The sequence below is a fragment of the Prosopis cineraria genome, unplaced genomic scaffold (assembly GCF_029017545.1).
Source record: "Prosopis cineraria cultivar Desert tree isolate PC_DT_omini unplaced genomic scaffold, ASM2901754v1 PC9, whole genome shotgun sequence".
Lineage (NCBI taxonomy): Eukaryota > Viridiplantae > Streptophyta > Magnoliopsida > Fabales > Fabaceae > Prosopis > Prosopis cineraria.
In genome coordinates, this window is record NW_026555340.1 from 33,107,942 (window position 1) to 33,126,934 (window position 18,993).

At 31.3% G+C, this 18,993-nt stretch overlaps 1 protein-coding gene across 5 annotated transcripts; it reads right to left on the reverse strand.

Moving 5' to 3' along the window:
• Positions 1-12,308: 12,308 nt before the first annotated feature.
• Positions 12,309-18,791, reverse strand: LOC129320352 (RING-box protein 1a-like). 5 transcript variants are annotated; one of them, XM_054965772.1, is made up of 5 exons: positions 18,562-18,791; positions 18,416-18,466; positions 18,218-18,277; positions 15,973-16,106; positions 12,309-12,631 (listed from the first exon to the last, which is right to left on the reverse strand). In XM_054965772.1, the coding sequence occupies exons 1-4, from the start codon at positions 18,692-18,694 to the stop codon at positions 15,973-15,975; spliced, it is 378 nt and encodes a 125-aa protein (XP_054821747.1). In that variant the 5' UTR covers positions 18,695-18,791; the 3' UTR covers positions 12,309-12,631. The 5 variants fall into 5 exon arrangements, with proteins under 5 accessions (XP_054821747.1, XP_054821748.1, XP_054821750.1 ...); XM_054965773.1 differs by having other exon boundaries at positions 15,973-16,044; positions 18,562-18,788; XM_054965775.1 differs by lacking the exon at positions 12,309-12,631 and adding an exon at positions 15,583-15,852 and having other exon boundaries at positions 15,973-16,082; positions 18,562-18,790.
• Between the last annotated feature and the right edge of the window lie 202 nt (positions 18,792-18,993).

Genomic DNA, 18,993 nt, shown 5'->3' on the forward strand with positions numbered 1-18,993 from the left:
GAATTTTCTCGGTAGGGACGGATTAGGGGGAATGAAGGGGTGCTTCCCCCCAAACCCGCGCATATCACAAAATTTTTGTTAAAATCACATGTTTTTTTTGCTTGTAAAAAGTGTTAAAATTAATTTTCTGCCCCTCTATTACGTAATTTTATATTTTGGCCTCCCACACAATTGGTTCTGGACCCGTCCTTGTTTCCAGGGCCATATCACACCCATTGTGAACATTGAAGCACATGATAGGGGGATACTTGAGTGCCTGAATAGCACAATCATATCTGAACCCAAAGCAAACAGGGGATCAAGTTTCCAACATGAGATGCCGAATGATGACATCGGAAATAGACATCGTGTTTATGTGGATGGGGCTTTCTCCACGAGATCTGGAGAGACTGGTGGTGGAGGGATCATTAAAGGCGGCATTTGGCAAATTGAAGGAGCTTTCATGCTTAAGGTACAGAAGGAGGATGCATTTGCTGCAGAAGCTTGAGCATGCCTAATGGGAATGAAGTTTACGCGACAGAGGAATCCGAGACTGTGTGGTGCTGCTCTGTGATTGCATGGATTTGGAAACCATGTTGCGGCCACGATAGGCTTTTGCATTTTTCAAGCTTTTGCTTTGTGATATATCTAGCTTTCCTTTTTATCAAAATAAATAAATAAATAAATTCATTCAAAAACTTATTATTTAATATTTTAATTTGAAAATCTTATATTATAGTAATGAGCCTCTATTTTTACATATTTTATAATTAAATTAATATTAAAAACAATAACATTGCTTTTTATAATAATTAGATATATGATGGTTAAATTTATTTGTCTATAGAATAATATTTTAACTAATATAATTTTTTTAATTCAAATTTTATATTTGATATCAAAAACATTAGTTCTCATGATCAAATTTTAAAGCTTGATGCTAGCTTAGAAATTTTTAGTTCAATTATTGATAGAGAAGAGGAAGGTGAGGAGAAAAATACATGAGGTGTTCTAAAATTCAAAATTTAATTTTTTAGAATATTTAAAATATATCTTTGTAATGCTCTCTCAAAATATAAATATAAAAAAATAGATAATATAATGTATAATTTTCTTATAAAATTATCATTTTAAAAAACTAATTAAAAAAATGTAAAGTGAAAACATGTTAATAACTTTATTTAAGAGCTATCTTTAATTGAAAATAAAAATAAAATTTTAACTAAAACTAGCTAATAAATAAATAAACATGATCTCACGTATAATCATCGTTATTTTTTATTTATTCTTAGATTTTTTATATATTATAATTATAAATATGAATGTTAAAATAAATAATACAATAACTTCAAGAAATACAAAAAAATAAAAATAAATAATATAAATGATATTGTATCAATGGTCTTTATATTTTACTTTATACAAAATAAATACTATAATTCAAAAATTTAATAATTTGAAAAATTAAATACTTAATATCTGATAAGAGGGTATTTTACATATATTTAGATATTATTTATACCCTCATATTGATTACTCAATGCGTGTATTAAAAATAAAATAAGATAAAATATCTCAATTAAAGATTTTAGTATATTATTAGGAAAATGAGATAAAGTAACATGAAAAAGGCTTTAAAAGGAAAGCCCAGAGTCAAAGACCAAGGAATTAGGCTGAAAATAGCTCATCCATGCATGGACAATCTTGGGAAGGACCATCTAAACGTGTATGAAACTCAAAACGTGAATTTTGCATGCCTTATTTTCATCTGCATGTGGACAAAAATCCTGACCGCATGTGGATGAAAGAAAATGGGTGAGAAAATATATTTTAAATATCTTATATTAGATATCATCATATCTAATGAGATAATATCTTGATACAAATTTTAATAAATTCCTTGAGTTGTTTCAAAAGTTCCAGATCAATATTCCTTTTGTAGAAGCTTTAGCAAAAATCCCGACTTATGCCAAGTATGTGAAGGAGCTTGTCTCGAAGAAAAAGAGATTTCAAGAATTTGATACAATAGCTCTTATGAAAGAATGCATTATAGTAGTTCAATGAAAGCTACCCTTAGGCTTAAAGAGCCAGGGAGTTTTTCTATTCCTTTCTCTATTGAAAATTTAAAAATTGATAGATGCTTGTGTGATTTGAGTTCTTCTATTAATCTTATGCTGTTACCTACAAGCAAGAAACTTGGAGTCACTAACTTAAAACCCACCAATGTCACTGTGCAAATGGTAGACAGATTATTGCTATGCCCACTAGGAATTGTGGAAAACGTTCTGGTAAAATTTGGAAACCTTTACTTTCGTACATATTTTATTATTCTAGACCTTGAGATGACATGGAATTTTTCCTCATCTTGGATAGGTCATTGTCATTTTTGGCCATTAGAGGAACTATAATTAATGTTCCTAAGGGAGAACTAATTTTTCAAGTATGCAGGATTTTTTTTTTAAATTTACTAGGCCTACTAAACTCCCTATTCTTGAGGATAATATCTACAACTCATAAGAACAAGTGCCCCTCTTACCCTTTAATGATATTCATTGACACTTGTAGCAGGACTATCTAGCTAAAGACATTAAATATAATGCTTATTGAGAGGCAACCTAACTTTCTTTTCTCAATTCTTTTAATTATGTCCAGTTTTTTATTTTTAGTTTTAAATTTCTTTTTGTTCTCTACATTTTGTTTTAGCAATCCCATTTAATTAGACTAAACAAAATAAGAGAAGTCATTTGAAGGGTCATGATCACTCTATTTCGTGCTTACTCGAAGGGAGTATTAGTCTCCTACCCTCCTCTGCTTTTGATTTCATTTTTAATTTCACATTGAGAACACCATGACATCTTAAGTGTGAGGACGGGTCTACCATGATAGCTTCCCATTGCTTATAATGTTGTAATTTTCTTAACAATCTACATGCAGTAATTGGCCTTACTCTTAAAAATTTTAGAAATTTATGAAAATTTCTTTTGGGATTTTTGTTTTCTTGCATTGCTTTATTTAGTTGTATAACTGTTCAGGCTGACTGTGTGTTTTGAAAAAGAATTTAAGGTTGCCAAGACCTCATGGGAGTTAATAAAAAATAATATAATGCATGAATTATCTATTCTAATTTTTTTATGTCTATGCTTGGAAAGCTAACACCTTATAGAGTGGTTAAAAAAGAGAGTAATCCTAAAGAAAGAAAAAATGCAATAAATGCTGAGTATCCACTCTGCTAATGCCAACTAGGCACAGTAATTGAGGATTTTCCTCACTAATGTCAGTCTTCTCATCAAACAGCTTAGTAAGTGTTAAGAATATGCTAAAAAAAAGCTCCTAAGTTCGAGTGACTAGGCCATTTTATCATCAATATAAAGGTTCACCTCAAAAGGACTAAAGGATTATCTAAGGAAGAAAGGCAATTCAGGAATAACTAAGAATGGTGGGCCCATTATACTAACTTAGAAAAAGAAACAAGTAAGGTCCATTGGTATAGAAAAATTCATTATATAGATAAGTGTTTAATTAAAATTAAATTCACTTCTTGTGGTAATATTGGCTGAATTATTGTCTTTTTCTCACACATTGAAGCTCAATAGGTTGGTTGTACAGTTAAGTTTTACTAGTGTTCAAAGAAAAGGTCCTGTATTTGAATTACTTATATAATGAATTAGGCTAAATATAGAAGTATTTGATTGAGGACAAGAAGGTTTAAGTATGGGAGAGTTTGATAAGAGGATATTTTACGCATATTTATATATTACTTCTAATATTATATTGATTATTTAAAGCATGAATTAAAGATAAAATAAGATAAATATCTTAACTAAAGAATTTGATATTTTTTCAGGAAAATGAGACAAAATAACATGAAAAAGGCTTTAAAATGTGAAGCTTGGAGTCAATGACTAAGGAATCAGGCAAAAACATCTCATTCGCACACAAACAAGCTTGTGATGGACCCATCCTCATGTGGATGAAACTCAAAATGTGAATTTTGCATGTCCTATTTTCATCCATCACTAGATGAAATTACACAAGTTTCATCCACCCATGGATGAAAATCTTAACTCGCGCGGATAGGGCAAAATGAAGCATGACTGCATGCAAACAAAGGAAAATAGGTAAAAAAATATATTTTAAATATCTTATATTAGATATCATCATATCCAATAAGATAAGGTGTGATTTGGATGAATTCTAAGCCTATAGTAGTCGAATTTATTATAAATTAACCTTCTAAAAACCTCTCAATACATCTAGTCTTATATCTGAATGCTAGAAGGCATATTACGGAGTACAGAGGAGTCTTTTGAGCTATGAGCTTTTTCTCTTCTTTTTTTCTTTAGATTTTTTTTATGTCTTTTATCTAAGATTGTAATTTTGACTCTATGAGTTCTTGGTAAATTTCCACTTAGGGTAAGGAGTAGCTTGACTAGAATAGATTTTATTCTTTATTTAGTTTTGATTATTTTTCCCATTGAATATTGATTTTTATCTATGGAATTTATGTTTTCTTTTATTTTTATATCTCTCGCTTTAATTGCTTTTTATATATATAACCAATTTATAATTTTCTTGTGGGTAGTTTGATAAACTGAATGGTAAAGAGCTTACCTAAATCTAGAGAGATAAATGTAAATAACTAAATTAGAAATAATGTAAGAGCTTGTGGTAGTTTAGATTGTAGCTTCATGATTTAGTTAAGGAATAGAATTTAATGGGAGCTAGATTTAACTTTAATTGAATACATCATAATATACCAAAAGGTAATGAAGGCACCTTAGAAATGGTTGTCACTATAAAAGAAGAAAAATAATTAATTGAATTAGAATAATTCATCCTAGTAGGTGAATTCTGATCCCTAGCATTCATTTGATTGGTTTGTTCATTAGTTTCATCACTTTTATTGGTTTTTTTTTCATATTCGCATTATTTAAATTAGTTATCATTTTTAAAACTTTTTTTTCCCTAAAATAACAAAGTTAATTGCTTTCCTTAAGGTTCAACTCCTGTAATACTTTAGGATTTATTATTATGTCGATCTCGTACACTTACGAGGCTAATCAATAACTAATAATATTTAATATCTAAGATATATATGTTTGTATTTGAATTATATAACAAATGTCATCTATTTATATAGGGGTGTTTGTTTAGTTTAATAATATATATATATATATATATAATTATGCAATAATATATATTTAATAACATATTTACATAGGTATGTTCATTCTAGCTCAATGACAAAATGATGAGACATAAATGAAGGAGATTATGAATTTGAACCATTAAGGAAGCAATTAATTGAGGCATGTACTCTTAATTGAACAAACAACAACTTTAGTGAAATATAGCTGTTATGGTAGTATGTATTTTAATTTTAACCTACCTATAAGTGCTATTCCTTTCATTCTGTTTAGATGCTCAAGAACATTACAAGGATAATGAATTCAATTTTGATGCTGCAAGTTCTAGTAGTAGTAAAGCGAGTGAAATTGAAACTAAACAACTATCAGGTCAGTTTACAACAAATTATTTTATTACCATGGATGTATTGAATGACAATTGGTGATTTGTGTATATTACTTATAGGTCATGAATTTTTTGTTATTTCTTTCAACACGAAAGATGTAATTTATAATTTATTCAAGAAAATCTGTGTTGTCACTTATCATAATATTTGTCATGGTAATTTGCAAATTTAAATATCCAAGTTTTGCTGCTATTAAAAATGATCTCTGAAGTTGTAAATGATAAACAACTGAGGAATTAGAATGCATTCAGATTGTCATAGCTAGTCATGAACAAAGCAAACCTGTCAATACAGTTAAGGTTCCTGAAAAATCAAGTACAGATGCATTTAATTTAAATATTCCAATGGTTCTTATACTTTTGTATTGCCTCTAATTTAGTTATTTCAACAGATTACATGGACTTAAGAGATGCCACATGTGTGTAAATGGTATGGTGCATTGAGATGGTATGAAGAGAGGATTAAAAGAGATGGAAAGAAAAGGATCCCTTCATTTTCCATGTGTTGTTTGAAAGGGAAGGTTGTTTTACCAAAAATGAATGCACCTCTTTTTTCTTCAAAAAGCATAGGTCCACATCAAAAAACTTTCACAAAAGCATTAAATCTTATACTAACATGTTCTCATTTACTTTAATAGGAGGAAAGGTTGATCATTCAAAAACTTGTGGGATGAGTCCATACATTTTTGTCTTGTTTAGTTTAAATTACCATACAATTGAAAGTTTGTTGCCTCTTGAAGGTTCTAAACCTGTCTTTTTTTTAATACAAGGCCATGAAAAACAATGCAAGAAGACTAAGATCTAGTCATATCTAATGTTAAGAGGCTTCTATAGTCTTGCAAGAGTTCATCAAATATTGTAATATCAAAGTTGTTACGTATTGCACGGTAAGTCAAGAGATCAGTGTATCTATTTTCTTTTATATAAAAATGGTCAAAGGTGACACCCAGTCCCTCATAGTGAGATTTCTGATATTCTTGATAATGTCAGATAAAGGGTGACTCCCAATGTAGTTGTTACTAATAAGAGATAGCCTCCACCAAGTCCAAATAGACATTAACTTTGAATAATTTCTCATTCCAGTAGAGGTTAAGTCCTTTGAAGATTTTCATAAGTTCTGCCATTGTGCTAGAAAAACTTTTCTATTTTCAACTATACATCTATGACATAGAAAATGAGATTTAAAATAGAATTTCAATCATCAGGTACACTATTTGAATTTCTTTAAATCTAAGTTCCTCTATCACATGTTTACTTCTATAATTTAAATTAAAATTGTGCTTTAATGATTGATTACAACTCTCAATTAAATTATTCAATCCGCTCCTTCACATTTGCATCAAATTTTAAATATTTATTTCTTATTCTATAGCAATTTAACTTTTATCATTACTTACCTCATTCCATGTGACTATTTCAGTAAACATACCAAGGATTCATCCATTGATCCAAGTGTAGTGTAGGTTATTAAAAGTGTTTTGGATAACTTCATCCTTTTGTGAAGCAATATCGATTGGCATCATCTATGATTAATAACAACTCCATGAAAAATTGAAGTTATGTTTGATTAGTACTAGAGAAAATGATGGTTATATGTATAATCTTCCAACTACTTTTAAGGTAGCTGCATGAATTGTTAGAGATATTGATATGCAATTTAGTACAAGAGACATCACAATTGAGGATATTTCAACATCACTACAACGAATAAGTTAATTGCATCCTTCGTATCTTGCACTTCAATATCCTTTGCCATTTCCATACGTTGAAGACAGTTACTGGGGTGATATTGAGCATAACGGATCTTCCATAAACAAAAATAACAAGAGAAAAAGACTTAGCATGAGAGAGTATTTTGCATATAGACTAATGTCAAAAGGAATAATGAGGTCTCGATGTCAGTAAATGCTAGAAGGTTGCTATAACAATTTATTATAAAAAGATATACAATGCTAGAATCTCAAAGGCTATTATGGGTAAGAACACATCAGAAGAAATTAAGAGTGAATTTATATTAAAGATTGTCAAATGCATTACTTAATGGAGAATGAAGTGTAGCATCTACAAGCAAATGAGTGATATTACCTTCTTCATTCATAAGAAGAGCCAGATACATGATTCAAAATTATTAGGATGCTATGGCATTATGTAGGTGGATAGGTTATGCAAACATATTCATCACATTTACATGCAATCTTGCCTGGCTAGAGGTTATTTGATTTTGCAAAAAATATTCTATTGCACCATTGCATAGACCATATATTCTTTATAGAATATTTAAGTTAAAATTATAAGCAATGCTACATGTAATTAAGGAGAAGAATATTTTTAACACAATTCATGCAAGTATGTTTTTTCTTTATTAATTATGTACAAATTTTTAATGCTTTATAAATTTCAAGAATAGAGAGATATATTTTTTCCATGACACAATTTTTTAAATGCCATGCAGAGGTTTACATTATTGAATTTTAGAAGCGAATACTTCCACATGCTCACTTGCTTTTATTTCTTGACAATAGTGACAAGGTAAAAGATCAAACTAAACTAGAAGTAGGATCATTTCTGCAGAAATACCAAATCATCAGTCATCTCCTTAGTTTTATGATTCGGTTAGAAAGCATATGATACATAGACCATGTGGTCATTCCAACACAAAGTCACTTTGCATGAAAGATAAAAAAGTTTAGTAAATATTTTCTAAAAAAATTCAATGATGTCACAACAATTCATGATGATAGATACCCTACATATTAAAGGCATAATGATGGATGACCTATTGGGGCGAAAGTAGTGCACTTAGAAAATAGAAATGGTGTTCCTTATAATCCTTCATTGCTCTCTATGTTTGTAGCTCATATCAATATTGAAAAGTGCAACCAATCAACATCGATTAAATACTTATTCAAGTATATTAATAAAGGAAATGATAAGGTTGTTGCTTCAATATATGATACCGATATAGATAGCAATTCCAAGTAAGTTGTTGATGAAATCCAACAATATTACAGTTGTAGATACATATCATCTTGTGAAGGAGTTTGGCACATATTTACATTTAACATTCATCATAGATTTCCATATGTAGAAAGACTTAGCTTTCAATTTCCAAACTAACAGTTAGCCTTTCATTCAAATATTGAGAATGTTGAAGAATTATTAGAGAAGCAACAATTATGTGGATCAATGTTTCTTTCTTGGACGAAAATTAAGTCCATGATTCCTTTGCTCAAACTTTGACATATATAGAATTTTCACCATATTATGCATACAAAAGAAATAAAGGATATGGGAGCGAAAAAAGAAAAGATTTTAAGTTGGTAGAATTACGCATACAATGCCATCTTTTAGAGAATTGTACTTCCTACTATTGCTTTTGACAAAAGTAAAAGGACAAAGATTATTTGATGAGATTAAAACTATTAACAGTGCCACTTATCCTATATTTAAAGTTGCATCGTTTGCTTTAGGATTGCTAGACGATGATAGAAAGTACATTAATGCTATTAAAGAAGCATCTATTTGGACTTTAGGTACACATTTAAGGAAAATGTTTGTCAATATGCTATTAAGTCCATGCCTAAGTCGACCTAACATTGTACGGAAAGAGACATCAAAATTATTATATGAAGATTTGTTATATGTCAATTGCAACAACCCTTTATTTATATGTAAGTGAGATCATTGACTTAAAGTTTTTAATTTTCCTTCACATATTTATGCATGACTAATATTGTGAACACTGTATTTTGTCCGGACATATTTTACATTTAATAAAAATAATAATAAATTCAACCAAAATATATATATATAAAAAAATAAAATTTAATCCTTTTAGGATAATATTTTTTTAAAAAAATATATTCTAACAAAATAAAGAAAAGAGACATTCTTACTTAATTCAAAATTAGATTTTTCTCTCTTAATCTGATTTCCAAAATCATGATTAACATAATATGAAAAATAAAAAGAGAAGCATTAAAAAAAAAGAGGCATTAAGCATTAATGAAACAAAAAAAAGAGAGAAAAATAATAATAATAATTGGGTGGATGAAACATTGAATAACCAGTATTTCACCTTTAACTATCAACTCCTAACCCTTCGTTCAGACTCACATGCATAAAAAAAAAAGAAGCAAAAGCATGCACAGAACACACATCCATACATACTTTTGGACATACGCAAAACCAGAAAGAAGTAAAAGACAGAGATTGAAGCGTGCACACAAAACACACAGCAGAGACGCAGAGGAAAGCGGATATAAACTAAAGGTTTAAACACTGGAAAATCTAGTGTTTAGCCAATAGTCCAACTCTTCGTCCAACGTAGAACCAGAGAAAGAGAAAAGAAAAAAAAACAGGGACTAAAGCTTGCACATGAAACACACGACCGAGAGACATGGAGAGCAGCTATAAAGGGCATCTTCCTCAGCATAGAAGACGCACACTTACATGAAAGGCATAGAGAAAAAGAAACCAAGAGTAGCAGACAGCAGACCTAAACTGTTTAGCCACACGCAAGGTGAAATGCAGAACAGAGCAAAAATGTAGCTATGTGAAAACGCAGCTAAAGAACACCACACTTTTTGGCTGAAAATGAGGATAGTGGAAAAGAAGATAAACACAAAGAGCAGAGGGAGAAAGCTAATCTTTTAGCCGTACAGCAGAGACGCATGAGCAAAAGAGAAACACAAAGAGGAAAACGCAGAAAGCAATTTCACATACACACACGCAAACAGAAACTCAGAGAAAAGAAGAAGGAAACGTGCACGGCAAGAGGAAGGAGGAGCTTTAGCTATAAAAGAGAGCACTTGTGCAAGGAGACGGGGGGGATGAGAGTAGCAGTCCGAGGAAGAAGAACACTAAAAATGAGAACAGAGAGAGAATAGGGAGAACGAACAAAGAAAACAGAGCACAAAAGAAAAAAAACAGAGCACCAAAAGAGAGAAGAAACTAAGAGAAGAGAAGAGAGACCGAGAATGTGAGGGAGAGAAGAGAACTAGACAAAGAAGAGAAATAAAGCTAGATAAAAAATAGAGTAACGGAAGAGAAGAAAAGGAAGAAGAAAGAGAGACCGAGAACGCCAGAGAGAAGGAGATCGAGAACGAGAAAAACTGAGGAGGAGAGAGAGCTTGCTCTAAGAGGCGAGAAAACCAACCGGGTCATGCATGAATACAGCATTTACCCTTTGAACCATGCAAAAGGACTGAATCCTTATAGCCTGGACATAGTTGGCCATCTCGGTCTGAGTAGTAATATGCCTACTCTCTGTTTCTCGTAGTCTTGCAGTTAGACCCTGAAGGTATTTCTTCTTTCTCTTTATTTATTATCATACCTGATATTTTGATTATTTATTTGGTTGATGGAAAGGTTTTGTTCTTATTATTATCATTTACATTCATGGAGAAAGCTAATACAGGAAGGACTTGTTCTTCTTGAGCCTTAGACAAATTACACCTTTAATTGTGAATAACAGTGAGAGCTTAACATCTTCTTAGGTCTGCCATGAAATTATGATATTTATATGATATGAGAAATTCATAAGAAATAAATTGAGTGTTGATGATATAGATGACATGTAAATCGTATTTATTGTAATTGTTGGGTGCTATCACCACTACTCTCATTATTTCCTTTCAAAAGCCTTATCCAAGCATTAAGCCCTTTTTTTTTAAAAAAAAAAAAAACCTTAAAGAATACACTCTTAAGTCAAAAGAGGCAGTGGAATGTCAAAATAGTTTATTTCTTTATTCTTTTTATTGTCTTTGTTGCATGGATTATTTAGTCAATCATAATATTATGCATCGATTGCAAGTGCAAATATCTTGATTATCATTTGTTGTGAGATTTTAAGAATCTCTATAAGCATTTAAAATGATCCTATATCATGAAAATCAATAAAATTTTGCAAATATGAGGATTAATTTGTATATAATAATATGGGTTTCAAAAGGCCCATCATTAAAATTAACTCTTTTTTATAAACAATTTAAATCAATAAAATATATTTAAGTCTAATGAGAGATTTCAAGAATCTTCATTGAGATTTAAATTAAGTACATCATCGTGTGGGATAATAAATCCTCGCAGATGATGTGATTATCACTTTGTATATATTAAATAAATAAATAATTTTTGTAAATAGAATTATAAATGTTTTTTAATAAAATTAATTAATTAAATTAATGTATTAAATCTTTTGATTATATGAAATTTTTAAATATCTATAGACCTTTAGAATAATCATCATACCATGAAAGTCAATAAGACATCGCAAATATAACGATTAAGGTTTCTATATTTAAAAATATAAGTTATATAATTACACATTAAAATATACTTAAAATATTTACAATATTTCACTCTTTTATCGTGAGAGATTTTTGAAATCTTCACAAATATTCAGAATAACTGTATTATCGTAAGAACTAATAAGACTTTGCAGGTATAGCGGTTAAAATTTTTAAAAGAAATAATAAAATAATAATAATTTAAACCCTTTATTTTTTTATTCCAAAATTTAAAAAAAATTGAGAAAATAATTAAAATTAAATCACTTTTTGTAATTTAAAACACATATATCAAAATTTCAGAAATTATTTTATTTGCAAATTGGTAAATTATTTTTAATTAATTTCTCTTCAAAAAATATTTTCACCAACTTCCAAGCCCGAACTACGGAGACTTTGATCTCTATCACAGGATACGTAGGCCTCAGAGCCAAATTTTAAGTTAAGTCCTCCCCATAAATAAATAAACATTTCTCGCTTAATTCTTATTTTTTTAAATCAAATACATGAATATAAAAGAGATAATTAAAATAATTTTAAAATCATATTTATATAGCACAACAAATTTCAGGTAACCGTTCTTACTAATAGGTGTTGTAGGGTGCCTAATACCTTCCCCACACTCAATCAACTCCCGAATCTATTTTCTATTTTCATAGACCACCCTTATCCACCTTTAAATGATTTCCCGAGATTTCCCTTAAAATCTTGGTAGCGACTCCCATTTCTCCGGTCTTCCTTTCGAAGGTCAGAACCTCCGCTCTCGCACCGTCCGCATCACATTTCCAGATGCGACAAATATTCAATTTGATTTTCAGATGTAGATATACCTGACAATGATAAGGAAAATGTAATGCTAAAAGAAAAGAGTTGCTTTGCAAGAAGAAGCAGATAAGCTTGTACGTGTTGTGATAGTTGAGCAAAAAGAAATATTTGACATCGCAATATGTCATTGAATTCAACAAAAAGGTACCTTTTACTTTGTACATGGATATGGAAGCATCAAAAAGACACTTCCATGGAATTCATTAACATTGACACTGCGTGCAAAAGGTGAAATTGTTCTAACAGTTGCTTTGAGTGGAATAGTAGTAACCTTATTACTTTCAAGTAGAACCGCTCACTCTAAGTTTCCTATACCAATTCAAATCACAACAGATTTTATTTGCAATATTACACATAATTATCCATTAGCAAATTTATGACGATGCACAAAACCCATAATATGGGAACGATATTGCATTAAAGCCTTAGGTCGTACACTCAAAGATATTATGCATTCTAATAATGTTTTCAATGAAAAGTGTATACTTAAGGGAGGTGATTTTCATCAAATCCTTCCAGTTATACCAAAATTTACAAGGGCAAGTATAAATGCTTGCATAAGTTCTTTTCATTTATGGAATTACTGTAAAAAAATTTACTAGACAAAGAATTTACAGTTGAGTACAAATTCAATTGAAAATGATCATGGCAAGTTGGAAAAGTTTTCTCAATGGCTACTTGATGTTGGTAATGGAAAGATAGGACTACCACATGATGGTATGATCAAAATTGATACCCGTCAAATTTATTAACCTCAAAATACAAGGATCCAATGGAAGCAACTGTTATGGAAATTTATTCAAATCTTGAACAAAATATCTCAGACACTAAATACTTTAACAATAGGACAATTCTTGCACCTACTATTAAGACTGAATCAAGTAAACGATTATTTATGTTCAATCTTCCTCGGTAATTCAATATAATTTTTCAATTGCAACTCTATGCAAATCAACACAAGACAATGATTGCTTTGATAATTTATACACTACAAAATTTCTGAACACTGTAAATAGTTCAGGCTTGCCTCCTCATAAATCAACATTAAAAGTTGGTGCTCCTATCATGCTTCTTATAAATATTGATCAAGCAACTGGTCTTTGCAATGGCACTAGATTATGCATCACAAGACTGGGAACAAGTGTCATTAAAGCCATTACGTTAAATGGATCAAATCCAAATCAAAAGGTACTTACTCAAAATGAATATGAATCCTTCAACGAGTTGATGAACATTTTGTATGCTAAGAAGACAATTCTCTATCACCCTTTCATTTGCTATGACTATCAACAAGAGCCAAGGACAATCATTGAGGTATGTTGGTATTTATTTGCCTAAACCTGTTTTCACTCAAGAACAGCCATATGTTGCTCTTTCTAGAGTGAAGGCCATAGATGATCTTAAGATTCTTGTGCATGACAATAATAGACAATCAAAAACTACAACTACAAACATTGTGGATAATGAGATTTTCCAAGACCTTGTTAGAGGAAGAGAGACATCTTAATTGGTTGATTTCATGTATATAAACATTTGTCTATCATTTAAATTCGTCTAGTGATGAATCTTTCTTATGTCAATCTATATATATATATATATATATTGATATCATGTTAGAAATTATGTTCGAGTACTTCGTGGAAAAAAGTAATTTATTACATGGTAAGTGTCATAAATATGACAAATAACAAGTGGAATTGAATAAATGAGAGAAATTATAAAATATTAACTTCCCGTGCAACGCATATAAAAGTTAATGTCAGTTTGTGAAATAGAAATATAGATTGATGATAAAGCAATACATGGTGTATGGTACGGGCCACACATGGCAGGTTCCACAGAGTGACAGGGTGACACATGGCAATATTTCAACAGCCACCCCATTGATTGATAGTTTCTATAACAAATATTCTCGTTAATACTCAACTTTCAATGGCCACAAAATAACAGCTAGTAATTGATAGTATCTACAATAACATTTATCATTGGTAATTGTCAACTCTCAACAATAACTTTTTTTTAACAACCACCAATATTTGCTTTTTACAACATTTGCCATCACTAATTATACTAATTATATACATTCAGTGCTTACTTTTGTCATATAAAATCAACGACAAAACTCTAACAACGTCTTATTTTTCAACATTAAGCAGCTACAGCTATTTTTAGTCCCATGAATTACCATCTATAAAAACATATTAATTACTAAGAAAACCCCCTGTAACAGTTTTAATTATATTAAAAGTCATCATGAAGTTACTTCGATTTAAACCGAGGACTCTACGTTATTTAACTATCTTTAACCTATAATTAAAAGCTCCTGACCGATTACAATTGAAGTTATGAAAACAATTTTAATTATAACACATTGCAATACTTCATTATTCTCACATATTGTTCTATTAAGAAATTAAAACCATAACTATGCACACTAATCAATCCTATAAATTGAGGATATACAGATTCTAATCATTTCAGCATAAAAAGCCCCGCATAGATAAACGAGGTTGCGCTCTCACCTCTTTCAAGGCAATCTGTTGTAAGACACGAATATAATCGAACAAAAAAAAATTCAGAATTCACATCCCCAACCAATAGTGACTGGTGCTGCTCTGGATGTACATCTTAGTTACTAGAAAACCTAATTCTAGATGATAGCAATTAGATAATTTGGAATGTAAGTGAACTCAGCTTAAAATGCATTTAACACAAGATATGAAAAACTTTGTATGTGAGTTCTTGCACTAGACTCTAGACTCTGACCAGGGATCAGATCTTGCTTTCAACGTAGAAACCAGATTGAAGGAAAGGAAGCACTTACCCCTTGGTTAATATTTCATTTTTCACTATGTATAACGTGAAAAATGAAATGGAAATGGTTGCATGCACTTTTTTCTGTGGAACAATCAAACGAAAATGGAAAACAATAACCCAATAGGAGAACAAAATGAAGTGGACAGTATCTGGGTCGTGCTACCCAAACGCTAAAAAATTAAATGACATTTCACAAGTTGCCAATGATAGGTCATGTAACCAAAAGTCTTGTTTTAAAAAAATAATAATTCAGCAGATTATAAGGGGACAGTTCCCACAAATAGGTTAATGTTCCAGCTTTTCTCGACACTGACATGGAAAAAATAAGATAAACAGTCCACATTTCCAAGGAGCTCAACCAAATGAAAGTTCTAGTGACCATATTTCTGAAATTCCCACTCACTGTTATCTGTCGCAGCAGAGACACACCAAGCAGATTAGAAAAGCACTTGGGAATTCATAGAAGCCTGGTAAAAGAGGGCATACCTATGTATAATGATTATATGTATTGATATTGATAAGCACATACCTAGAGGGCATACTTGACGAGTCTTGAGCCATCGACTAATGCAATGAAAGTGAAAGGCATGGTTACAAACCCCTGCGTAAGATGAAAACACAGCAACAGTTTGAGTAGTCCTGCATTTGCCAAGCTGAGGTAAACTACAAAAACAATGGGATTCAAAAAGTACATTTACATATAGCAAAATCCAGAATCAACCAGGTGAAAAATGATCAACGCACTAGCAACAGTTTTTAAAATGCACATAATGACCATGAGCTAACACCAGCAGAGTTAATTTTGCTGTAACTCTGCTAACCCTTTGCAGCTATGATAAAATAGGCTGACATGGAAATAAATGAACTAAGTATAATTAAAAAAAGGGGGAGATAAGCGGGCAAAAGTGCTTCCTTGTACATTTGGATTAAACAGAATGTGAGAGATGAAAGCGGTTAAGTACACACCAACAAAAGGGTTAACAGAGTTAAGTATAATTCAACAATATTAATTCCATTGGTGCCAGTTCATGTTCCTTATGTGTAATTTTAAAACCATAGGGACCAATGCTGCAGACAGATCAAATTAAAGGGATTGGGAACAATTAAAATAAAACTACAAGGACTAAAAACAAAATGCAATCAACGTACAAGAACCAAGTGAATATTTTCCCCAATTTAAAATACAATTCCTTAAGTCAAAGAAAAGGCTTACTTTATTTGAATTAGAAAACTGATCAGTTTATGTTCTTACAATGAACTGATAATAGCTTGGGCTATAACCTCACATTGAGCAGATTGAAACATGGACTTAATGCATTGCACAGAGTTCCTTTATTTGAGATGGGCTGTGAATAGTGCAGTTGGCTATTTTTTATATTGATATATTGATGTCCTAGAATTTAGACGCAAGTCTAATAGTGTTGCAAGATAAACTTAATTATCTGACCTAACAAGAGCAGAAAATAAACCATGAACAATCCAGAAACCTAAAATAAAGAATACAAAGAATTATAATAGAATAGCAATATTTGTTTTTGATAGGAATCATAGGATAATGAGAAGGAATTACGAATCGATAATGAAATCATGAGGAGACAATTACTAATCATTATAAAAACATTCACATCCAACATCATAGCGAGAAAGATATCTATGATTTTTTGTATATCAAATTTATCGATATCAACACAATTACAATTGATACTTGAATTATACATTTTTATTTTTTTTATTCTTTAATCCCTGTGAAACATTGTTCTAGTTATATGTTGATAATGACACCAGCAGGAGGCAGTTATCTTAAACATTATAAGTGCATTTACGTCCAACATCATAATGAGAAAGGTACAAGTGACTTTCATATTATCAATAACTTTAATGCAAATGAACACAGATATACCACAAACATTTGAATCTTACCACCTCGCCCCCAAAAATTTTTTGTTTAGGGGGGAATATCCCACAACTAAGAGAGGGTAAATGGCTTTACAATCACAACTAAATCGAATTCATTGTGAACAAGAGGTCTGAAAATAAAGGTTCAAGCATCATTCCAAATCCCAACTAGAAAAATGGAATCCATCAGGTCATAGGTGAAAACCTTTTTTTTTCCAGATATAAGGTAGGGGCAGAACTGTAGAATACATTCAAACTGTGAAAGTCACCACGAGTACAACCAAAAGTGTTGTTGAATGGAAAGCGAGAGAGGATAAATAATTATGATCTTGACAAGTTGTCTTCATGCCTCTATAAGTTTCACTTCGTAATGGATGACATGTAGGTTATTCCCATGCACATAAAAAGTGAAAATATTTTGTGGCTCATCCACTCGTATTGAAGTCTTTACAGACAGTAGTTTAACAGGTATTAAAATTCTATCCTTGCCTGCCAAAGGGGACATAAGTACCAATCTATGAACCAGACAAATTTACAATCTAACATGTAGGCATTACAGATATTTTCTACGATGCTTACATACACAGACAACAGAAGTCACATCACAATCCACTTCCAAAGAAATTTACGATCTTATGATCGTAGTGCAGCAAGGACACACAACACCAGGAAATTACCATGCCATCCATCAACTGTAGTTAAACAAAAACGAACTACCAGAATCATATAGCCATTTGGATCACACTCCGCAGTCCGCACTAAAGTTGTAAAGAGTATTTAGAAAAGAAAAATTGTTAAACGATGAAAAGTACAATGCCATGCGATTTTCTTGTTTAATTCATAATGGGGTTAAGTTGTAGTAGGATTTCAGGAAATACCCCAAGCTACAGTGCATTCCTCGCTAGTGGCGCTAGCCTGGTTAGCCTGGCACTCGATGCCTGCACGTCACATTTAAAAAAAAAAAAAAAAAAGAGTAACAGCGTTTGGATACGTCCAGAGTCCAGGATCACGAAAGGGAAATAGTTAAAGAGGATGTGCAGTTATCAAGTTCAAAAACGCAGTTAATCTATACTTACAAAGATCCATGATATGGTTCCGGCATATAGCGCAATTATCAACAACGATATCTGTAATTGGGAGTAGCAGGGAATGAACAGTTCGGATGGATGAACGGGACAAGAAAAGAGGAACGAATTAGGGTTAAGGTAAAGGGAAGAGGTACCCCAGGCCCAGAGAGCGACAGCATTCCACTTCTTGATCTCGAACCGCTTAGGCTTCTTGGAAGAAGGGCCAGCACTGCTGGAGGAGGAATCACCAGCTTGCACCATCGGGACATCGGTATCCATGGCAGCCATTCCTTTCTTTCACACAACTCAAATGTCTTTCGACGCCGCGCTCTGATCAAGATTCAAGAGAATGTCTCTTGTTTACGCTGCTTTGTATTTTATTTTTGCCTGAATCACATCTAAAATATATATATATATATATATATAGAAGTATATTTTTTTTTCAGTAACATATTTAAACATTTCTTCTCCTTCCATCTCAATTTCGGTTTGCCACCCCTGTTCTTACAATTGGATTTGGACGTTGGATGCATTTTTTTAGTAAACAGTAGGTTGCACTCTTTATGGTCTATTAAAATTGCGAAAAG